We start from the raw sequence: 25,596 nt of genomic DNA on the forward strand, positions 1-25,596 counted from the left end.
ATGACCCATGCCCTGAGTCAGGCTCCTTACCTTTTATAAATAAAGTTTCATTGAAACACAAGCTCATCCATTTGTTTATATATTGTCTTTGGTCACTTTTCTGCTACCATAGCCAACTTGAGTATGAGACTGTTCAAATCTCAACATATTGAATGTCTGGCCCTTTAAGAAAAGTTTGCAGGCCACTTGTAGGATAGGGTCTTCTTCAGTTGAAAAAATCAAACTCATTTAATTTAAAATTTTTCTTCTGCTAATTGGCTGGTACAAAATCTGTTTTATTATGCTTTTTTTCCCGTTTCAAAGTTATCTTACTCTTTTGCAGTGATGCCTGAAAATTCAAACTTTCCATATCGGCGGTATGATCGTCTCCCTCCAATCCATCAATTCTCCATAGAAAGTGATACAGACCTCTCCGAGACTGCAGAGTTAATTGAGGAGTATGATGTTTTTGATCCTACTAGACCTCGACCAAAAATCATACTTGTCATAGGTATGAGGACAGAAAGTAAAATTCTTATACTATTGCTATCTTTGCTTATATGTTTACATTTCAAGAAATTACGTTTATTATGTTTATTTGCAAATACTGAGTTGGATAATGACAAACAATAGAAACAAAAGCTCAAGAGACAGTAGATGGAAATATTTTAGTGTAATTTTTCATAAAACAGAATTGTTATAATTATATAACCTAATGCCTATTCCACTTTTATAGACTCTCATTACAATGTCCTAGAAATTGTCTACAATGAATTGAAAGTATTAATCTCTTCAATATTTATTGTCCTATGGTAGAAGTTTTCTAAACACGATGTGGCTTTTTTATCTTTTTACTCAACATATTGAATTTTTATTCACTATTAACCTTAAAGGGAAATAATAATAATATGTTGGTAAAGACACATATAAATGAATCATCATTGTAGCAAACTGGCACCTAAAATAAAGTCTGAATTTTGATGTTTCAGACCAGCAAATCTAGTAGCATAGTGTTTTACAGAGCACCTACCATTTGAGTATTTATCAAAATAATAATAACAGTTAATTTTTAAAATTATTTCTATGAATAAGTATGAAAATATCAGTCTGCTACCATTGCACAAAAAACAGATATGCAAAATGTTTAATTTTCATAAATTGTGTTTTTGACTATTCTTGCAAATCCCAACTTCCTCAAAATCTGTAAAAATCATGAAAAGACCTGTGAACACGTAAATATGTGATCATTGTCTCACTTTCCAATTTGACTCAGCTTTCACAGAGATGACCAAAAGCAAAAATCTAGTGTGAAATGTTCAAAGCTATTCTAGTCAGTAATTGTTAATAGAGGGCAAATGAATACAGCCCATGTAAAGAAGTACTGTTTCCAGAAGATATAATGATGATGACAATTAGGAAGAAAGCATGCAAATAAACACACCAAGCTATAACAAGAATCTAAGTTCACCAGACTAGAAGGAGTGACATTGGTACATCTCCAAGTGTAATGAAAATGAAACTGCAAATATATTTAGCCCTTACTGTTTAAAATAATGTTGTAGAAAGACAGTATAATTTTTTTTAATGTTTATTCATTTTTTGAGAGAGACAGAGTGTTAGTGGGGGAGGGGCAGAGAGAGAAGGAGACACAGAATCCAATGCAAGCTCCAGGCTCTGAACTGACAGCACAGAGCTCGACATGGGGCTCGAACTCATGGACCATGAGATCATGACCCAAGCCGAAGTTGGATACTTCACCAACTGAGCCACCCAGGCACCCCTGTAGAAAGACAGTATAGAAACTGGGTTTTTTAAAGTCATTATTCTTATAGCGTATGGTAGCCACCGTTTGCCATAAATCTCTTTCTATTCTTGAAAATGGAATTTTGTGCATTGTGTGCTTAAAAGTTTGATGTCCGGGGTGCCTGGGTGGTTCAATCGGTTGAGCGTCCAGCTTTGGCTCAGGTCATGATCTCACGGTTCATGTGTTTGTGCCCCACGTCAGGCTCTGTGCTGACAGCTCAGAGCCCGGGGCCTGCTCTGATTCTGTGTCTCCCTCTCTCTTTCTGCCCCTCCCCTGCTTTTGCACTCTCTCTGTCTCTTAAAAATAAATAAACACATTAAAAAAAAAAAAAAAAGCTTGAGGTCTTTACCCAGAAGATGAAGAAATGCTTTATGCTACAGGTGAAGAATAATCAGAAATTATTTCACAATTTGATAATGAAACATTCTTTCAATTTTATTTTTCTTTTTGCTGTTACTAAAATATTGATGATTATTAATTGGACAAACAAATGGAGGCTTGATTGTACATGAAAAAGGTGTAATACCAAAATGCTCTCGAGTAAAACAACACATATGTGAATTTTTTCTGTATTGCGAATCTTATATGAAAATGACTAAAATATTTCAGTAAACTAAGATCTTTGAAGAAGATATAAATGCTTCAAACCTCCTCCACTTTGAAGAACTCCACAGATCTTTTTTACTCAGTAAAATCAACTTGCTTCCCACAAGCGTGATTCTGGTTTTACACTTATACACTATAAAGTTTTATGTATTCCAAGAATGATGCAGAACCAATGAGTGTAAATAACTTTTAGAACACTGAGATATTACAAGAAAGGAAAAGCCAAATCCATCTGAGAAAATTGGGGCAATTTTGTGACTTTTGAGAAATTATAAAATAATTGTACCTGAATCTTACAAATTTTTATTAGTACTAGCCTAAAAAAGGAGTGGAAGAGGTACAGATACCCACATGGTATTACATTCAAATAAAAAAAATTTCCCTTCTGGTGATGCAGACTTTTTTTTACAGTTAGCCTTCTCGGCACAGATATGAATCTCTCTTATGTTAACATAATTATTAAATCTAAGAGTTAGATGGATTCTAATATTTATAAGTATTAGAGATAAATAGATAGAAAAAGATTAAGCTCACTCTGGTTTCAGAGAGAAGAAAGTAAAATTAATTTGTTAGGTAACTTCATTAATCAAACTTATAATAAATTAAAGCTATTCTCTCTCAGTTGTGCTAATCATGTGTTTGTGCTGTCTGCTATTTGCTTCCATGAGTTGACAAACTTTTTTTCTTGAAGGTGCCATAACTTTCTTAGCATATTTGATTTTTTTTAATTCAGTGGGATTTTTAATCTCTTAGTTTGATGGTTTGTGAGATAAAGCGTGGAAATATAGTTTATGAACGGTAACATTCATGCTTCAGGGATCAAATTAGCTTAAATTTGATAGAGTTGTTCATATAATTTTTACTTCAAGCCAATCCATGATTTGCACATAGGTTAATAGGCCAAAAACAGCTATTTAGAACCAAAATTTTGCAAAGTAATGAATTTAATTTAGGAGTAGTTCATAGTATTAAATCTAATAGGATAAGATTTAGAGTTTCTTAGAAAGGGAGTGGTTAAAAATGTAAACAAATTCCTATCCTAAGGTTCATAAAGCAATAAAAAAGTGAAAGCCGTACATTAGTTGGTATGGGTGTTAAGAAATGATTCTCATTAGTTGATCTTAGAATTCTGCATTTAAAAAAAATTTTTTAATGTTTATTTTTTTAGAGAGAGACAGACAGACAGAGTGTGAGCAGAGGAGGAGCAAATAGAGAGGGAGACACAGAATCTGAAGCAGGTTCCAGGCTCTGAGCTATTAGCACAGAGCCCAACGCGGTGCTCAAACTCACAAACTGCGAGATCATGACCTGGGCTAAAGTCGGATGCTTAACCGACTGAGCCACTCAGGCGCCCCTGCACTTTAAAATTTTTAAAGAGGAAATAAGCCCTGGACAGGCAAGTCTACCCACTCGGAACCCCTCTTATAAAAAACAAAACACCTGTCCTTTTTTACTTACATTATTTGCACAAATTAATCACTAAGTAATTATGTATTAAATGACTTCTAATCCCTGCCAAAACTTGACATTGAATTAGTAGGGAGAATGTCAACTCACTTTTCTATTGAATTTTTATTTTCAATATTGCTTAATAAATTATAATTATTTTCAGTGAATATTACCAAAACAGTTCATTACTTATTAGACGTTGACCTTTAAAAGCATTTTGTCTACCATCAATAACTTATGCTTAAGTGCTTGAAAATATTTCATTTTGATAATCATCAAGAAGTAATAAATCAAAATCAGACTGTGCTGATTGCTATGTGCTTTATTTAGAAATTTGTTCAGACTTTAGATTCCAGTCAGTCTAGGTTGTTTGGAAATATAAATTAAAATAATCTAATGTGATTGGAAATAAAATCTGAGGTATATATTTTATAATTATTTTAGTACTTAAGCTTCTAAAAAATAAATGATGATTACCAATGATTAGTATTGAGTAAGGTTGCAAAATGTTAATTATCTCATACTAATGTATCACGCAATCAAAATTATCATGAGCTCTATGAAGTTGTTCTAAGGACCTATTCCATCCACTCTGCATATTCATCGCATGAAACTTCTTTGGAATTTAAAGGAGATGAAGCAAGGAGACACAGGAACAGAGTTAAAAAAATTTTTAAATAAGTTGTGTCAATATTGATGTGCCTTTGGTTTGAAAAATAATTGTTACATTTCACTAAATGTCGCTCCTTGTTGGCACCGAACACATTTCTGTTATTTTGATCATTGTCTCTTGTATCTCTTAGTTTTTCTTTGATTAGAGAGGGAAAAAAGATGAGATTTTTACATAGAAGGCCAAGAAATGATTTCTTTTAAATGCATTGTCCCAATTTTCTAAATTAGTTATTTACTAAAATAGGTGAAGGAAAAGGTGTCTTTTTCATCTAATAAAGTTGATCATAATTCTGTGCTTTCCTTGGCTAAGTCTATACTTGCTCTGCGTTTAAAGGTTAACGCTGAGAATGGCACAGGTGTAAAGTTGCCCACCCTGCTACTATGATCTAGATTCTGCATCTCAAGGTGGAGTTAGTTGTACAAAAAGGAGTTTCTTATTGTATCAGAAGGTCACAATGTTGCCTGTTTTACATGGTAGGTGGTCCAGGAAGTGGAAAGGGTACTCAGAGTTTGAAAATCGCAGAACGTTATGGATTCCAATACATTTCGGTGGGAGAATTACTGAGAAAGAAGATCCACAGTACCAGCAGCAACAGGAAATGGAGTCTTATTGCCAAAATAATTACAACTGGAGAATTGGCCCCACAGGTATTGTTGTGTAATTTGTTTCTATTCTGTGAAGATTTTTATACCAGTTGTGAGTGTAAGTTTAACTAACTGTGGGTTTTTATATTTTTTTATTTATAAAAGGAAACAACAATTACAGAAATAAAACAGAAATTGATGCAAATACCTGATGAAGAGGGCATTGTTATTGATGGATTTCCAAGAGATGTTGCCCAGGCTCTATCTTTTGAGGACCAAGTAAGAATGTCTTTTTATATTTTAAATGACCTACTTTTGTATAAAATTTTGAGGTTAAAAAAAAAGATTTCTTGGAAGATGTGCTGTTATTCTGAGTGAATTCTGGTCTTCAGACAGGCAAGTACCCAGTATGGGTTGGCAGAAGGTCATTTCCTTGGCAGACATGCCTAAAAATTGGAGACAGTCTCTGCCAAAAAAGAAGAGATATAAACTAATAATAGAATTCGTTATTTTTATTAAAAAATGCAAATCTCTCTAAATTTTATTTCAAAATACTTTTTCTAAGATCTTTTAAAATCTTTAATTACTTAAAACAAGCTTGTTCCATACTGCCCAGCAAAAATAAAACATCACCCTATATCTACATTGTTACTAAATAAGGAAGCCCTCTTCACTGGGGTGTAAAATACTAAACCACCTACCTATTACAAGGTAGGGTTCAGTTTGCCCAAATTTACACAAATTTCAGTAGACTATGCATGCTCAAAACCTAATACATATATCTTTAAGGGAAATAAATCACTTAAAATACTTTGTATATTTAATCTTTGAAAAGCCAAGGTGACTGATTTTTCATATAAAAATTTTAATTACAAAAATAACATGTGGTCATCAAAATGTTAAGTCCTGGTGTACAAAGTAAACGTCCAGGGGGGTGGGAGGGAGGGGAGGTGGGTGATGGGTATTGAGGAGGGCACCTTTTGGGATGAGCACTGGGTGTTGTATGGAAACCAATTTGACAATAAATTTCATATATTGAAAAAAAAAAAAAGTAAATGTCCATTGGGGTGCCTGGGTGGCTCAGTCGGTTAAGCATCCAACTTCGGCTCAGGTCATGATCTCACAGTTCGTGGGTTCAAGCCCCGCGTCGCACTCTGTGCTGACAGCTCAGAGCCTGGAGCCTGCTTCAGATTCTGTGTCTCCCTCTCTCTCTGCCCCTCCCCGGCTCCCACTCTGTCTCTCTCTCTCAAAAATAAATAAACATGAAAAAATTTTTTAAAAAAAGTAAACGTCCATTAATACCCTACTTCCATTCCACTGCCCTTCTCTCCTGAGAAATAGAAATACTATAAAGCTTGTTATATATCCATCTAGGCCATATTCTGTATGTTAAACACACACACACACCCATGTGTGTACATGTGTGCATGGTCATATAGAAATGCATTTAAAATTTTTCATAGCTATTTCCAAATGGTCCTCCAAAAAGTTTTTTCTAAGTTATAGTCCCATCAATATTGAGTGAGAGTAAATTTCTCCAGACCCTTTCTAACTGGATACAATTCATATTTAAGATTTTTGCCAACCTGATAAGTAAGAAACAGTAGTCTTTCAGCTTTTAAATGTACATTTCTTAAGTTACTACTAAAGTATATTTTCAGATACTCTACTGACCATTTGTATTTCTTGTGTGAATCACCTACTTTCCTTTGCCTATTTTGTCTCTGAACTTGTTTATCTTTTCTTACTTATTTAAATAGGCTTTTAACATATTACAGATATTATATCAGAGGATACAAAGTCAAATAAGATGTAAATTTATGTATTATATAAAAGAAGTATGGATTTAGGCAGTTCAAGGCCAGAAGACAGCTTCATAAAGCCTCTTTTTGAATATTCAGGTTGACTGTTTGGGGACATCTGTTGTGCTGGAGTGTCTTTCTCCCCTCTTCAGGCTTTCCTCTCCCCACAGTAGTCCAGGACCTCTGATGCTTTCTCAGTTTAAGGGCTTGGTCTAATTGCTCCATCCCTGACAAGAGAAAAACTAGAAAAATCAATTTTTTCGTTGTTGCTGTTGTGTCACCTGATGTTGCTGTTGAAAATGGGTGCTATGGCAGCCGTTCTGCATGATTCTTGGCTATTGGTGGAAGCATGATAGCCAGGCAGGCATTCCCACTCAAAGCCACTCAAACTATGTATTGAATGACATGCGTTTGGCAGCCACAAGCAGAAAAAGCTTCTTGATTTTTTTCTCTCTATTGCCTTTCAAATATACTGTGAATCTCTCTCTTCTCCCTTGAATAATAACTCAGGCAGACCTCAAAGCTCTCCTGGTCACTTTAAAATATTAACAGATAGTGTTGCTTTCTGGTATTAAAAAGCCCAGACCACAATTACATCTCAGTAAAGCTGGAAAAAAATTTTTAATAAAAAAAAAACAGTCCAATATAAAATAAAAATTTCAGTTTTTTATTCAGTTTAACACATATCTGCTTGGGTCTGATTCAGCCTCAGAAACCCAAAGTGATGTTCTTCCCATTGAAATTCTTCCCATTGTGGCTTATGGTGGGGCCAGTAGTGGGCAAGGGGCGGGAAATACATAACTCTCCAGCAACTCTCTGGATACCTGATCTATCTCCACCTTCTCTCATACAGCCTCAGGTGATGGGCCAAGCATCACAATACTGGTTGGGGACACCCGTTAGGAAGTTCTATAGGACAGTCTGGTATCTCTCTGTAGAATATGCAGTCACTTGCATTTACTGTTCTCAACCATACATTTGAGGCTGGAAAAGTCCAATTTAACATCTTTCTTAGGTTGGCATTGTAATAGTCTAGAGGATCTTGACCTCTATAAGCAGAACAGTTGTGCTGAGGTTGATGCCCCCATGGCTGAACTGCCAGAGTTCAGAGGGTGCAGAGGCAAAGCTTAAGGTATTTATGTAAAGCAAACTGTTAGGGTCAGCCCTGATTATTCCATGTCCTATGTAGGCTTGAGCTCTTGTGGTGTCTTTTTTTTTTTTTCTGGTATCATTTCTGACACCAAACGTGTGCAGATTTTCCATACCAATTCTCCAAACCTCAATACCAACGAGATATCTGATAATTGAATTCAACTCTGATGCTAAATATCCAAGTTAGTATGGACCCTAGAGGTTAAGTGCTCAGTCCCATGAGACTGCCTGCACTTCAGAGGTCAGACACAAGGTCCAAGGGCCACCTGTACTTCTGTCCGATCACCTACAAATTCTGGGGTTCCCACAACACCCTTGTCAGTTTTGATGCCAACTCAGGAAAATGCTTTACATACATGTAGGGGATTATTATAAAGGTACAACTCAGGAACAGCCAAATGGAAGAGATGTGTAGGGCATGGTGTGGGGTTGTGAATGTAGAACTTCCATGTTCTATCTGGGTGCATCACCCCCCACCCAGCACTTCAACATGTTCACCAACTCAAAAGCTCCCCAAAGTTAATTGTTGAAGAATTTTTCTAACCCTGTCTTTAACCTCCTTCCTGGAGATCAAGGAGTGGTGTTGGAAGTTCCCACCTTCTAATATCATTTTGATCTCTCTGCCAACAAATCCCCATCCTGACGCTATTTTGGGCCCTGCCCAGAATCACTTTATTAGCTTAGATTCAGGTATGGTCAGAAGCTGTTCATTAAGAACAACAAAAGATGCTACTAGCACTCAGGAAATTCTGAAGGTTTTAGAAGCTCCGTGCCAGGAATTAGGAACAAAGACTAAATATATATTTTCATTATACCACAACTCTTCAAATTTTTTCTTTAACCAGCTATTTTTTGCATGTGTGCATGTGGACATGTATACACAGGTATGCAGAAGTTTCCCCCAAGACTTCCTCACAGGTCCAGGGTATAGGAAGACATGGATTTCCAATTTCAGCCATATACTAGCAATGGTCTTACCATTGTAAAAAAACAAACAAACAAATTAAAAAAAAAAACCTAACATTTAAGTGGCATATAGGACAAAGAAGTGTATTTTTTCTCCTAGGGAATGGTGTCAATGTGAACAGTCCAGATTGACTGGGCAGCTTTTCTCCTTGAGGTCGTTTAGGGACCATGGTTCCTTCCAAGTTGTTGTTCTGCCATCTCCTGGGACACTGTCATCATTCGTATGGTCGAAGCAGGGTTGTCACCACACATGGCTTCCAACTGGCATGTGAAGGGAAGAGAATATGAAGGTCTGAAGGTCTGAAGTCCCAGATCTGGATAGTGGCATCTACCATTTCTGCTCACATAGCATTGTTAAGAATTTCGTTAGGCATGTTGTAATTGCAAGGCAGGCTGGGAAATATAATCCAGCTGGTCAGCCAGGTGCCTGGCTACAGTTTTATTCCTATGGAACATTGGGGAACTAACTAGCAGCTTCTGCCACAGTTTGCCTCTCTGGCCATTCAAATGTTGGCATGCACTTTTCTTCCTACACATAGAATGTACTCACTCGCTCCCCAAGGAAAACAACCAGGGTCCCACAGTCTAGATCAAAAGTCAAGAATCTCTACTTGATGTACAGTTCTCTCCATTAAGTCCAGATTACACTCTTCAGCCACTTACAGACTAAACATCAAGTTGTCTTCCCTCCCTGCCACCAATAAAGAGTGGAAGAACAAGACCAGGAGAAGTGAAATAAAGGCTCCTATTCAGAAAAGGGAATTTTGGCAGTGTATATGGTAGTCACTGAATCATAGCATATAACAAATCCTTTCCTGGGTTAGCCCATTTTCAACTCCTGGTTCTCTATTCTCTTCTGAAGCTGCTGGCTTCTGAAAAATTCTTCTTGTCCATTAAGCAGTGTGGCTACATGACAGTGATGTATTGAGACTGTGCCCTCCTTGGGTGCTATTCTTTTTTTTTCTTCTTTTTTTCTTTTTTAAATTTAAATCCAAATTAGTTAGCATATAGTGCAACAATGATTTCAGGAGTAGATTCCTTAGTGCCCCTTACCCATTTACCCCATCCCCCTCCCACAACCCCTCCAGTAAACCTCAGTTTGTCTCCATATTTATGAGTCTCTTCTGTTTTGTCCCCCTCCCTGTTTTTATATTATTTTTGTTTCCCTTCCCTTATGTTCATTTGTTTTGTCTCTTAAAGTCCTCATATGAGTGAAGTCATATGATTTTTGTCTTTCTCTGACTGACTAATTTCACTTAGCATAATATCCTCCAATTCCATCCACGTAGTTGCAAATGGCAAGATTTCATTCTTTTTGATTGCTGAGTAATACTCCATTGTGTGTGTGTGTGTGTGTGTGTGTGTGTGTGTGTGTGTGTATACACCACATCTTCTTTATCCATTCATCCATCTATGGACATTTGGGCTCTTTCCATACTTTGGCTATTGTTGATAGTGCTGCTATAAACATGGGGGTGTATGTGTCCCTTCAAACAGCACACCTGTATCCTGTGGATAAATGCCTAGAAGTGCCATTGCTGGGTTGTAGGGTAGTTCTGTTTTTAGTTTTTTGAGGAAACTCCATACTGTTTTCCAGAGTGGCTGCACCAGCTTGCATTCCCACCAACAATGCAAAAGGGATTCTCTTTCTCCGCATCCTCGCCAACATCTGTTGTTGCCTGAGTTGTTCATGTTAGCCATTCTGACAGGTGTCAGGTGGTATCTTGTTGTGGTTTTGATTTGTAGTTCTCTGATGATGAGTGATGTTGAGCATTTTTCATGTGTCAGTTGGCCATTTGGAAGTCTTCTTTGCAGAAGTGTCTATTCATGTCTTTTGCCCATTTCTTCACTGGATTATTTGTTTTTTGGGTGTTGAGTTTGAGAAGTTCTTTCTAGATTTTGGATACTAACCCTTTATCTGATATGTTGTTTGCAAATATCTTCCCCCATTCTGTCAGTTGCCTTTTAGTTTTGCTGATTATTTCCTTCGCTGTGCAGAAGCTTTTTATTTTGATGAGGTCCCAATAGTTCATTTTTGCTTTTGTTTCCCTTGCCTCCAGAGATGTGTTGAGTAAGAAGTTGCCGCGGCCAAGGTCAAAGAGGTTTCTGCCTGCTTTCTCCTTGAGGATTTTGATGGCTTCCTGTCTTACATTTAGGTCTTTCATCCATTTTGAGTTTACTTTTGTGTATGGTGTACGAAAGTGGTCCAGTTTTCCCAGCACCAATTGCTGAAGATACTGTCTTTATTCAACTGGATATTCTTTCCTGCTTTGTCAAAGATTAGTTGGCCAAACGTTTATGGGTCCATTCCTGGGTTCTCTATTCTGTTCCATTGATCTGAGTGTCTGTTCTTGTGCCAGTACCATACTGTCTTGATGATTACAGCTTTGTAGTATAGCTTAAAGTATGGGATTGTGATCCTCCTGTTTGGTTTTCTTTTTCAAAATCACGTTGGCTATTCAGGGTCTTGTCTGTTTCCATACAAATTTTAGGATTATTTGTTCTAACTCTGTGAAGAATGTTGGTGTTACTTTGATAGGGATTGCATTGAATATGTAGATTGCTTTGGGTAGTATCGACATTTTAACAATATTTGTTCTTCCTATCCAGGAGCATGGAATCTTTTTCCATTTTTTTGCATCTTCTTCAATTTCTTTCATAAGCTTTCTATAGTTTTCAGCATATAGATTTTTCACCTCTTTGGTTAGATTTATTCATAGCTATTTTATGTTTTTTTTTTGTGCAACTGCAAATGGCATCGATTCCTTGATTTATCTTTCTGTCGCTTCATTGTTGGTGTATAGGAATGCAACCGATTTCTGTGCATTGATTTTATATCCTGCAACTTTGCTGAATTCATGGATCAATTCTAGCAGTTTTTTGGTAGAACTTTTTGGGTTTTCCATATAGAATATCATGTCATCTGCGAAGAGTGAAATTTTGACCTCCTCCTGGCCGATTTGGATGCCTTTTATTTCTTTGTGTTGTCTGATTGCAGAGGCTAAGCCTTCCAATACTATGTTGAATAACAGTGGTGAGAGTGGACATCCCTGTCTTGTTTCTGACCTTAGGGGGAAAGCTGTCAGTTTTTCCCCACTGAGGATGATAGTAGTGCTGGGTTGTTCATATATGGCTTTTATGATCTCGAGGTATGCTCCTCTATCCCTAGTTTCTTGAGGGTTTTTATCAAGAAAGGATGCTGTATTTTGTCAAATGCTTTCTCTGCATCTTTTGAGAGGATCATATGGTTCTTGTCCTTTCCTTTATTGATGTGATGAATCACATTAATTTTTTTGCAGATATTGAACCAGCCCTGCATCCTAGGCATAAATCCCACTTGGTCGTGTGAATAATTTTTTTAATGTATTGTTGGATCCAGTTGGCTAATATCTTGTTGAGGATTTTTACATCCATGTTCATCAGGGAAATTGGTCTGTAGTTCTCCTTTTTAGTGGGGTCTCTGTCTGGTTTTGGAATCAAGGTAATGCTGGCTTCATAGAAAGAGTTTGGAAATTTTCCTTCCATTTCTATTTTTTGGAACAGCTTCAAGAGAATAGGTGTTAACTCTTCCTTAAATGTTTGGTAGAATTCCCCTGGGAAGCCATCTGGCCCTAGACTCTTGTTTTTTGGCAGATTTTTGATTACTAATTCTATTTCCTTACTGGTTATGGGTCTGTTCAAATTTTGTATTTCCTCCTGTTTCAGTTTTGGTAGTGTATATGTTTCTAAGAATTTGTTCATTTCTTCCAGATTGCCCATTTTATTGTCATACAGTTGCTCGTAATATTCTCTTATTATTGTTTTTATTTCTGCTCTGTTGGTTGTGATCTCTCCTCTTCATTCTTGATTTTATTTATTTGGGTCCTTTCCTTTTTCTTTCTGATCAAACTGGCTAGTAGTTTATCAATTTTGTTAATTCTTTGCAAAACCAGCTTCTGGTTTCATCTATCTGTTCTACTGTTTTGTTTTTTTTTTTGGTTTCGATAGCATTAATTGCTGCTCTAATCTTTATCATTTCCTGTCTTCTGCTGGTTTTGGGTTTTATTTGTTGTTCTTTTCCCAGCTCCTTAAGGTGTAAGGTTGGGTTGTGTATCTGAGATCTTTCTTCCTTCTTTAGGAGGGTCTGGATTGCTATATACTTTCCTCTTATGACCGCCTTTGCTGTTTGCCAGAGGTTTTGGGTTGTGGTGTTATTATTTTCATTGACTTCCATATACTTTTAATTTCCTCTTTAACTGCTTGGTTAGCCCATTCATTCTTTAGTAGGATGTTCTTCAGTCTCCAAGTATTTGTTACCTTTCTAAACTTTTTCTTGTGGTTGATCTCGAGTTTCATAGTGTTGTGGTCTGAAAATATGCATGGTATGATCTCAATCTTTTTGTACTTACTTAGGGCTGATTTGTGTCCCAGTATATGTTCTATTCTGGAGAACATTCCATGTGCACTGGAGAAGAATGTATATTCTGCTGCTTTAGGATGAAATGTTCTGAATATATCTGTTAAGTCCATCTGGTCCAGTGTGTCATTCAAAGCCATTGTTTCCTTGTTGATTTTTTGATTAGATGATCTGTCCATGGCTGTGAGTGGGATGTTGAAGTCTCCTACTATTATGGTGTTACTATCGATGAGTTTCTTTATGTTTGTGATTAATTGATGTATATATTTGGGTGCTCACACATTTGGCGCATAAATGTTTACAATTGTTAGGTCTTCTTGGTGGATAGACTCCTTAATTATGATATAATGCCCTTCTGCATCTCTTGATATAGTCTTTATTTTAAAGTCTAGATTGTCTGATATAAGTGTGGCTACTCCGCCTTTCTTTTATTGACCATTAGCATTATAGTTGTTTCTCCATCCCCTTATTTTCAATCCAAAGGTGTCTTTAGGTCTAAAGTGGGTCTCTTGTAAACAGCATATAAATGGGTCTTGTTTTCTTATCCATTCTGTTACCCTATGTCTTTTTATTGGAGGATTGAGTCCACTGACATTTAGAGTGAGTACTGAAAGATATGAATTTATTGCCATTATGTTCCTTATAGAGTTGGAGTTTCTCGTGGTGTTCTCTTGTCCTTTCTAATGTTTGTTGCTTTTGAGATATATATATATTCATCTTTTCTCCCCTCAGAAAGTCCCCCTTAAAATTTCTTGCAGGGCTGGTTTAGTGGTCACAAACTCCTTTAATTTTTGTTTATCTGGGAAACTTTTTATATCTACTTCTATTTTGAATGACAGCCTTGCTGGAGAAAGAATTCTTGGCTGTATATTTTTCTGGTTCAGCACACTGAATATATCCTGCCACTCCTGTCTGGCCTGCCAAGTTTCTGTGGATAGGTCTGCTATAAACCTGATCTGTCTTCCCTTGTAGGTTAGGAAATTTTTTTCCCTTGCTGCTTTCATTATTCTCTCCTTGCCTGAGTATTTTGTGACTTTGACTATGATATGCCTTGTTGATGGTCAGTTTTTGTTGAATCTAATGGGGGTCCTCTGTGTTTCCTGGATTTTGATGTCTGTGTCTTTCCCCAGGTTAGGAAAGTTTTCTGCTATGATTTGCTCATAATCCTTCTACCCCTGTTTCTCTCTCTTCCTCTTCTAGGACCCCTATGATTCTGATGTTGTTCCTTTTTAATGAGTCACTGATTTCTCTAATTCTTAAATTGTGCTCTTTTGCCTTAATCTCCCTCTTTTTTTCTGCTTCATTATTCTCTATAAGTTTGTCCTCTGTATTGCTAATTCTTTGTTCCGCCTCATCCATCCTTGCCGCCACTGCATCCATCCGTGATTGCAGCTCAGTTATAGCATTTTTTATTTCATTGTGGCTATTTTTTACTGCAGAAAGGGATTCTAATCTATTTTCGACTGCAGCTAGTATTCTTATTATTGTGATTCTAAATTCTGGTTCAGACATCTTGTTTGTATCTGTGTTGGTTAAATCCCTGGCTGTCGTTTCTTCGTGCCCTTTCTTTTGGGGTGAATTCCTTCATTTTGCCATTTTGAAGGGAAAAGAGGAATTAATGAGATAGAAAAATTGAAATTAAAAAAATTAAAATTAAAAATTACACACACACACACACAAAAATCGAATAGATGATGCTAGATCCTAGGTGTGTTTTGGTCTGGGTGTTGAAAGTGGTTTGACAGATTAGAGAAAAAAGGGGGGGGAATAAAAAAGAAAAGGAAATCATTTGAGAATTTGAAAAAATGAATACACTGAAGTAGACTAAAATGAGATGATGGGGAAAAATAGAATTTTAAAAAATACACACAAAAGTAAAAAATATAGTAGAAAAAATTAAAGAAAAATATTTTTAATAAAAATTAAAAATAAGTATGAATTTTTTCTTTTTCTGTATTTAAGAAAAAAAGGAAATGAAAAAGATAAAAAAGAAAAATAGAAATTGTTTGAAAATTTGAAAAAGTGAATACACTGTAGTAGATTAAAATAAAATGATGGACGTAAAATGGAATTTGAAAAAATTGACATAAAAGCAAAGAATATAGTAAGGAAAATTAAAGAAAAATATTTTTAATACAGATTGAAAGTAAAAATGAAGTTTTTCTCTTTCTACATTAAAGAAAAAGAAAAACAAAAAAGAGAAAAAAGAAAAAGAAAGAAAAAAAGGAAATTGTTTGAAAATTTGAAAAAGTGAATACACTGTAGTAGATTAAAATAAAATGATGGACGTAAAATGGAATTTGAAAAAATTGACATAAAAGCAAAGAATATAGTAAGGAAAATTAAAGAAAAATATTTTTAATACAGATTGAAAGTAAAAATGAAGTTTTTCTCTTTCTACATTAAAGAAAAAGAAAAACAAAAAAGAGAAAAAAGAAAAAGAAAGAAAAAAAGGAAATTGAAAATTTGAAAAGGTGAATACACTGAAGTAGACTAAAATAAAACGATGGAAGTAAAATGGAATTTGAAAAAATTTACACAAAACTAAAAAATATAGTAATAAAAATTAAGAATATTTTAAATAAAAATTGAAAATAAAAATGAATTTTTTCTGTATTCAAGAAAAAGAGAAGTGAAAAGAGAAAAAGAAAAAAAAAAGAAAATTGAATAGATGAACGTACTAACAGATTGAAGTAGGGCTGAGATTGCTTCGTTTTTTTCCTAGAAGTCAGTCTATGTAGCGCTTTATAGTCCGTAAACTAAGCCGGCGGTGAGACTTGTGCTCTTGGAGAGTGAAGTTGGCCCAGTTGGGCGGGACTCAGTGTAACAGCTCCGCTCTCCACTAGATGGCGCTGCTAGTCTACTGGGGTGGATGGTTACGGGGCCGTAGGTGCGTATACGCATGTGTGGGAGTGGTGAAAATGGTGCCCCTCAGCTACCCAGTCTGTTCTCCTGGATGGCGCACCCGTCCTTTGTCTTCAGCTCTTGTCCTCTCCCCGCTTTTTCACTCTCCGTGACCAGGCCGCAGGCAGTACCTCTCTCCCAAGTTTTGTCTCAGATGCGGCTGTTTTCCCTGGCCCCTTACGTGTGAAGGACTGCGGCTTTGACCCGTTCCGCCCCTCTGTGGAGGGTCTCACTGAGCAATGGCTGAATGCCGGCCGCACCCAGGTAAGTTCACAGGACCCTGCTGCTGCCGGTGCCCGGAGACTGCGGCCAGGTGCCAGCCCACCCCAGAAAAAGTTCATGAGACAGTGTAGCAGCAGCGTTTCAGGGATTATGGAAAATCACAACACACATCTGGCACCAGGCTTCACCCTTAACGACCTTGTTCCAGCACCAGCGAATGTGGCCATTTTCTGGGGTCTGCTGGGACCAGGTGGCTTCAACAGTCTCTACCAAAAGTCCTTTCAACAGTGGAACCTCTTTTCCCCATGTGGCCCAAGAACCTCCTGGATCGCATTCTGTTCCTGGGGATTTGCCCTTCCCACCAGAGCACCACCAGGTATCGAGCTGCGGAGTTGCAGCCTTTGTGCTCCCCTTGTTTACAGTCTTAATGGAATTTAAACTCTCTCCTTTCTCCTTTCTCCCTTTTTAGTTTAGTCCCTGCGGCTGTTTCCAATTTTCCACTTTTTCTCCAGCTGCTTTTGGGGAGGGGTGCTTTTCCCATATTCTCCCCTGCCCTTGTCTCCGTCCTCTCTCCGCTTGCAATGGAGGCTCCTTGCCTGCCACCAGCTTCTCTCTCCCCAAGTTCAGCTCTCCGTGCCACGTACCTGCTGAATTCTGTGGTTCAGGTTGTGCAGATCGTTGTGTTAATACTCAGATCAGTTTTCTAGGTGTGTAGGATGGTTTAGTGTTGGTCTGCCTGTATTTCATGGACGTAAGACACGCACAAAACTTCCATGCTGTTCTGCCATTTTGGCTCCTCCTGGGAGCTATTCTTAATTTGAAAACAAACAAACAAATGAACAAACAAGCTTTTTCTGGCTAGGCTTATGGTTGCTTTGGTAAAACTTTCCTCAGAAGTTTGGTAAGCATCTGCTCTTTTTGCTTCCAGTTAGTTCCATGTGCTGATAACTACACTCAAAGTTCTTTTCTAGGTACAGATATTTTGATAGTAGTTGCTTTGAAGCCATATAAAACAATAGGCAGCATCCTTAATTTAGGTTTTGCCTCAGGCGTGTGTCCCCTTTTTTTGGATAGCTGGGGAGGGTGTTAATGGGAGTCCTTTGAGTGACAATAGCCTTGTCTTCTGCTCTTTGTAGGTAGAGAAGCAGCTGATTTTTTTTGAACCTGGTAAGATCTAAGTTACTAGACACCTTCTTTTCATTTGTTTGCAAATTGGTCAATTCTATCTAGGGTTTATTTCTTATTGTATGTTGCTAAATGCAATCTGGTGAAATAACAGATTAGTGAGGGGGAAGGAATCAAGATGAGCAAGAATGGGAAGCCTAAGATTTTTCCACCACCAAGAGAACATATAGTGTAGCCAAGATTTTGCTGGATCGCCGAGTCCAAGGTGGAAACCTAAGCAAAGTATTTTTTAAAGGTTGCAGAATTTCATAGTTCATGGGATGAACCTCTGCACTAGATTTGTGTACTGACGATTTATTACAAATAGTAAAGCTGAAACCAATAACTCAGTGGTGCTGAAACCAATAACTCAGTTGCAAATGGAGGAGGAAAGCCCACACTAAATCTAGTGTTTTATAAATATGACAGTAAATAATATATTCAACTATCTGGCCCCAGCTAATTTTCCAATTTTATGTATCTACTTTTACATTCTAAATGCCAGACTGCTTCCTGTTTCTCACAGTGACCTGCTACTGCTATTTCCTCAGGGCTATTTATATCATCCCCCAACTTGCTTTTTTCACTGTGCATTCTGTTTTTGAGTTCTATCTGTGTTGATAACAAACAGACTTAGCTCATTCTTGTAACTGCTTCATAATGTTATATTCTATAATTGTATCATATTAGTAGACATTCGGATTTCTTTAAAATTTCTGTCATTGCCAACAATACTATGACTAACATCCTTGAACCCATCCTCCTTTGCATGTATCAAAAAGATCTCTCAAGAATATTTATAGAAAAGGATTTTCTAAAGTAGAGGGAGTGTGTGTGTGTGTGTAGTTTAAAATCTATATTTTAGATTTTTAAAAATATATTAAAAAGTGGTCCCATAAACTTATGATTACTTTTTTCCCATTCTCCACACCTAACCAATACTTATTTCAAATTTTTTTATTTTAGGCTACCTGATGGATTAGAAATGTTTTTGTATTGCTCTTTTGATTTGTGTTCCCCTAAATCCCTAGTGAACTGAAATGTTTTTAAAATGTGTTTATTGGCTATTTGTATCTCCTTTTTTGAGATTTGCCAAAACATAACCTTGGCACCTTTTTTTCTGTTGGATTGTTTGAGTTTTTATTATTGATTTGGACACTCTAGATACCAATATTTTGCTATGTATCTTGATTATATTTTCTTCCATTTATATTTTTTTAAATCATGACTGAGAAGCATATAGAATCATGTCCTATTTTTTGTCCTACTGAGGTTTTAAATTTTAATGTGGTAAATTTATCAGCATTTTTTTTTTGGCTTTTACATTTAAGTCTTAAGAAAAGACTTAAGAAAGACAGACTTCCTTGCAGTCTCATAGAAATAGTCTATGTTTTTCTAGTTATTTTTAATTTTGTTTTGAAGGTTCAGGTGTTAATTGTTGTGCATAGTCTGAAGCCAAGATAGAATTTTATTATAGGTTTTAAGTGGAAATGAAAAATGTATCCAGTGGTCCAAAGATTACTTGTTACCTAGCATATATTTTCCTCATTGAAATGACTTATTCCTGGGTAGACATGGGTCTGCTCTATGGTTTTCCTACTTATTGCTTTTGTCTGTTTATATTTTCCTGCATCAATATCATAGTTGCAAGCAAAAAACTATAAGTTATATCCTGATGCCTGAAGGGCAATCTGTTCCCCTTCTTCTTTTCTAAGTTGGCTATGCCTATACATATATTCTTACAAATTTTAGAATCAATTTGTCAGACCCATAAAAAAACTGTTGAGATTTTATTTGAATTTCACTATAGATTACGTATAGGTTAATTTTCAGAGAACTGACGTCTTCCCATCCATGAACATTACCCCATCATTTCATTTATTCAGGTCTTGTTTTATGTTGAATCTTCAGTAGGTAACATTGTGATTTTCTATAGAAAAGTCTTGTACACTTTTTGTTAGTTTTGTTCCTAGTGTGCTGCTATTACAAATAAGCTACTTTTTTCCCCCAAACAATTCTCAATTGATATTTGTGGAATTTTTGTTCGTGTTAGTGAGTGTGTCTATCTCTCCTACAGTTAAGCTTCTATTTATGCTGTAAACTTTCCTCCATTCTTTTTATTTCTCGCCTCTACCACCCCTAGGATGCCCACATCTGCCCTGCTGACTTAGCACATATCTTTACTATGTTGGGTTCTCTTAAGTGTTTGTTGATTTGGAGTGGAAAATAATTATTAATGTCATGAATTATCCAGAAAAGGAAGGACTCAAGGGACTGCTTCCAAAGTGATCATGAGTTCAGTTTCTCACACCTTCATCTAAATCAGTGGAGTTGGTTATAATGCCAACGGAATACAGTGGGTTTTGACTCTCATTCACTATGCTTTTGGCTGAAATATGAACCCTCTAGAGGCCTCAGTGTTTTCTTTTGAAGAGTGAGGATAAAAATACCTCACAGGGCTACTGTAAAGATGAAATAAGATCACATACCTATAGTTCTTAGCACAATGTATGGCTCATAGTAACCACTCAACCACAGGAAATGGTTATTAATTACTGTTAGACATGTTGAGAATAAATACTCCATACATTTATATATAGCAGAAGGGCTCTCACTAGCTCTCCCCTCCTGTGTGTCAGAAGTTTTGAAGGTAAAAGGACATTCTGGTTCCTTCTAGGGGCTGTTTTTCAAATTGACTGATGGAGCCCGTAGGGGCCACCTTCATGTGTAAAGCAGCCCAGAACAACTCTGCTTTTATTTTATGTTTTGAGGTTCCAGTTAAGACTCTGTTGAAAGAAATTTTTCTTCTGCTAAGAATGGCTGGAACCATGTCAGCAATCTGTCAGCTAGGTTGTGGACATTCACACTGTGGGGCAGAAACATTTGGAAGCCCACTGATTAGTAGTGGTGTTCTCGGTATGCATCTTAGTTTTGTACAATTCAGCAAGACCAAACTTCCCCAATTCTGTGTACCCTGTTTTGATTTCACCCATTTTTCCTGCCAGTTTCTCCTTCCTTGAGAGTGGTCCCACAGAGCTGCCTCCTTCCCTCTCCTAGCTAGGCTTGTGATTTTCATGTGAGGAATGTTTTGGTTGCCTGTGGTTGCCTTGTTGGGGACCTATGCACAATTTCCTTGATGATAAAGCTGGTTGGTTTTCTTCCAAGTATAATAAAGATATGTATGTGTTTTATGCTTCTGTGACCCAAATGTCCGAAAGATCCGTTCACTTTCTGTTGTATTTATTGGTACAATTTGGTGTTCAGCTAGCCTGATGTTTCCATTTCTCCTAAACTTTTGATTCTGTTTTTGGTACAAGCAAAGTATATTGTCTCTAGAAACTTATATTTGAATATGCATATGTATAATTGATTTTTATTATGCTATCACTTTACTTCCAACATTAGCCATTGTTATTCCACTTTACAGATAAGGAAACAGAAGCTCTGACAAGTAACTTGCCTGAGGCCACCAGCAGGTGCACAGAGCTAGGATTTCAAAGGAGAGGTTACAGATATTCTAAACCACTAGCTTTCTTTAACCTTGAGGTCACAAACTCAAGCTGACTGTGGGCATCAGACAACTTTTTAAATGTGTACTAAATTCTAAAATTAGGAGATTTCACGATAAAAAACTGTTTCTGCCTTGTCTTGCAACCTTAGTGATTTAGCAGCTCCCAGTTCACGTCTCTCCACCTGGGTAGTGCTGCTGTCATTAGACAGCATGGGTGATATCTATTTCATGGCTGTCCCTCACTCCCACTCCAGCTGGTGTCTCACTCTTGTTATCACCAGCCTGGGCCTTACAAGGCACTGGAGTCCATACCCTGCAGTGCTACTTGTCTCAACTGTGTCTGATTTTAATTATTGTTTTATCACACACACACACACACACACACACACACACAACCTCACAAATATATGTAGAACCTATGTAGGTGACCTGACTGTCTGACATAGTGCAGGCCACACTGTCAGTCTAAATATTAAATACTTGTGAAGCTTAATTTCTTTTACTGGCCAATTAAAAAAATAATTTATTTTTTTATTAATAATTTTTTTTATTATTTATTTTTGAGAGAGAGACAGAGCATGAGCAGGCGGGTGGGGGGTGGTGCAGAGAGAGAGGGAGACACAGAATCCAAAGCAAGCTCCAGGCTCCAAGCTGTCGGCACAGAGCCCGACATGGGGCTCGAACTCACAAACTGTGCGAGAGCATGACCTGAGCCTAAGTCAGAAGCTTAACCAACTGAGCCATCCAAGTGCCCCTAAAAAAATAATTTAAACAAAAGATCCCTGCACTCCCGTTCATCATCTCCAGCTATCCTCCTGGAGTGCCTGCAACCCACTAAAGGTGGCATGGACGAGGGATTAAATATTTCTGATTTGTAACACTCAGAGATCATTTGGGGAATAACTTAAGTAATCACTTAACACAAATTCAAACTTGTTTAAATCAGCAGTTTACCATGGTTTGTTTTCTGAGGTGGTTATTTGTGGTTTCGAGGTGTGACGATCTGAGTTGAAGTACTGATATTTAGTCCTAGTGATTACTAAGCATTTTTACTCATGTTATTGTGGAATGTTCAAATGTGAGAGGTAATGGAGAGAGGACTTTAAAGCCCGCGACCCGAGACACCTTGGCTTTCACCAGAGCTTGGGAGTGTTTATTTTAAAAACTTTTTTTTTTAATGTTTATTTTTGAGAGACAAGGAGGGAGGGACAAAAAGAGAGGAAGACACAGAATCTGCAGCAGCTCCAGGCCCCACACAGACTCTAAGATCATGACCTGAGCCCAAATAGGAGATTTAACCGACTGAGCCGCCCAGCTGTCCCGGGAGTATTTTAAAGGAAGTGAGGGACCCAAGATTATCCCTACAATCACGCCACTCTTGCTCATTTGCATTCCCTCAGGCTTCTTGAGTGAGAGACAAAGGACTGGGGAATTGTGCTTCTGAGGGTTGGGCCCATGAGTGCACACAGACCTTAAGAATTCTACCTATCATACGTTGTGGGATCAAGGAGGGTGAGGCCTTCTGGAGTGGGTATATACAACTATTTTGAAATGTTTTTCTTTTTCTAGCTGTGATTTCCTCTAGGATCTATCATTTAGCCTCAACTTGGCCGTGTAAAAGGAGTCTAAACATAGAGTTAACTTCTGAATTTGAATGACTGAGATTGGATATATGAAACATCCTCAGCTAGATAGAGGGCTTGAAAAAAAACACAACAACTTAGAGATAAAAGAAAAGCAATCCTCAGAGGGCTGTCATCCGACTTGCCTAGTGAATTGATTTGACAGACATAATTTGATTTGCTGTTCCTAAGGGGGACAAATTTGATTTGCTCCTAAGGGGGAGTAATTTAATTTTAATTACACAAATTTTTTTCTCAGCATTAGTACTTTTGTGCAAAATATTAAAGGAAATGTGGTTGTTTTCCCCTAGAACTGTTGGCTTAAAAGCTTGCTTCTAATTATTTAATAATTAGGTTTTGAAATGGAGAATATATTACTAGATAACTATTCATTTATTTTTATTGTGATGAGCTATAACTACAAGACCATTCGAGGTAAAAAGGCTGCTGAGGTTTTTATAACTGTCCTATATAAAGTGAAAAGACAATTTCCAAATTTCATAGAAAGATAAAATCAGAGTCATCTAGTAAACTAGATACTGTTGCTACACAATAAATCATGCAAAATTTATTTATTGGCTTAAAACAACAATAGTTATAATTTCATGTGCTTTCTATGGATCAGGAAATCAAGAACTGCTCAGCTGGCTGGTTTTGACTCAAGACCTCTCTTGACATTGTATTTAAATAGTGGTTAGAGGGGCGCCTGGGTGGTGCAGTTGGTTAAGCATCCGACTTCAGCCAGGTCACGATCTCGCGGTCTGTGAGTTCGAGCCCCGCATCAGGCTCTGGGCTGATGGCTCGGAGCCTGGAGCCTGTTTCCGATTCTGTGTCTCCCTCTCTCTCTGCCCCTCCCCAGTTCATGCTCTGTCTCTCTCTGTCCCAAAAATAAAATTAAAAAAAACGTTGAAAAAAAAAATTTTTTTTTTAAAAATAAATAGTGGTTAGAGTTAGGCTTCTTTACTCTCCTGTCTGATGCTTACTTTGGGAAGTTCTAGAACAGCTGGAGTTTCTCAGGCATCACGTCTTATCTCACTACATGGAGGCCTCAGGGTGGCTGCACTTCACAGCAGCTCAGAGCTCCAAAGGCATGGAACCTGAGAGAGCCAGAAGGAAGCCTGATTGCCTTTTCTAACCCAGCTTCAAAAGCCACACATCATTCCCATTACTGTCGTTTTTTACAGAAAACAGGAGAAAAGAATAAGAATCCACTATTTTTTTATAGGGAGAGTGTCACAAAAAACTTGATGTATTTTAAACCACCACACCACAACACTCAGTAAGGAAATACCTTCTCAATCTTCACTTTGTTCCTATCTGTCTCTTCTCTTCATTTCCTTTCCTCCTAGTCTTCTCAGGCCAGGTGCTCACATCCATCTATGTGAACTTTTAGAGCCCTCCCTTTTCTACCCTCTTTGTCTTTATTCTCTCTATACCCAGTCTGTATTGTATCCTGTGGCCGGATTAATCTTTCTAAAAGACCACTGTCTTGATGCATTCTTTTGGTTGAAAATTCTTTATGCCAGTTACTATCCACAAGCATGTTTCTTCCTATATGGTTTGTATCAGAATGAAGTCCATGCCTTTTTTAAAAATGTGGATTGTTCAGGTCCCTTCACAGAATTACTGAATTAAAATTTCTTGTATGTAGAACCCAAGAATGTGCAAGTTAGCAAGTGAAAAACCTTTATCAAAGCTGATTCTTAAGCACACTAAAGTGCAGACGTCAACTTAGTGTGTAAGTGCACACAGCAGAGGTTCTCAGTCATAGCATGTTGCCATAGTTATGGAGAAAGCAGGCTGTTGCTAATAATACTAAATTACTGAAATTGGAGCACATCCATAGTTATCCCAATAATGTCATCTTCACTCATCTTACCCTTCCTGTCTTGAGTGGGAGAGAAATTCCTCAGAATGGGAGCAATTTCACATAAGATGTATTCTCAGTATTAATGTCATAAGGGTCTTGTGTCTCTGTGCAGATTCCCCAGGCAGTCTGATCTGAGCTGGACTTGGTTTGTCTTACTGCCATCCCTTGAATACACTTCGTCTTTGCCCCTTTTCTATTTGACTCTCCTTGATAGTAATTTTTTACAGCTTGGTAAATCTTACCATCTTCTGGACAGTTTCCTTTAGGATCCCAAGCTTTGGAGATTTCTCTGCATTCTCAGCTTGTTCAGCAAAATATGTAACTGCCTTTAGCATTTATATGACACTTAGCATATGGTACCTGAAATTGTTAACTGTTAGTTCATCAGATTGCTGTGTCAGTCAGGTTCCAACAGGAAAGATGTAGCATGCTCAGGTAGGCTAAACAGAAGAGCACTTGATAAAGGAACTACCAAAAAGGTGTACATAGGACCTGTGGAAACTACAAAAGTTAGTTCAGTATCACAAGGCTGGTAAAAGTAAGATCTGTTACCCTTCCTCAGCTACAGACTCGAAAAGGGGAAGCAGTTCCTTGAACCCAGAAAAAGAAGCAGATATATGAAGAAAGCTTCCTCACAGGAGCCTTACCTTCAGTGAAGAGAGGTAGCCAGCCTCTGATGACCCCCACAGAATGAGAGCGAAGGGAATAAATATCCAGACTTTCCACTCTTCCCTTTGTTGGATCGTCTGTTGATGGTCACCATAGGCCAGAACCAACTGGAAGCAAGGGGGCAAGGGACCCCATTGATTTGTTCCAGAAGAGCAGCCCAAGGCACAGAGTTGGGGAGAGAATGGTGGAAGATGGAGCTATAGAGGCCTAAGGAAAATATATA

General features: G+C 37.4%; 1 protein-coding gene across 2 annotated transcripts in view; it reads left to right on the top strand.

The window, feature by feature from the left end:
• The window catches only part of AK5 (adenylate kinase 5), a 259,867-nt gene that overhangs the window by 10,317 nt on the left and 223,954 nt on the right, over positions 1-25,596 (top strand). For both annotated transcript variants that reach the window (XR_006221606.1, XM_007079231.3), the window contains 3 exons: positions 323-490; positions 4,989-5,158; positions 5,261-5,374. Coding sequence is in view for 1 of the 2 variants with exons in the window: in XM_007079231.3 (XP_007079293.2) it covers positions 323-490; positions 4,989-5,158; positions 5,261-5,374 (452 nt within the window). In the remaining variant the exon portion in view is untranslated. The remainder of the gene's footprint in view (positions 1-322; positions 491-4,988; positions 5,159-5,260; positions 5,375-25,596) is intronic.

Source organism: Panthera tigris, chromosome C1 (genome assembly GCF_018350195.1).
Source record: "Panthera tigris isolate Pti1 chromosome C1, P.tigris_Pti1_mat1.1, whole genome shotgun sequence".
In the NCBI taxonomy this organism is placed as follows: Eukaryota; Metazoa; Chordata; class Mammalia; order Carnivora; family Felidae; genus Panthera; species Panthera tigris.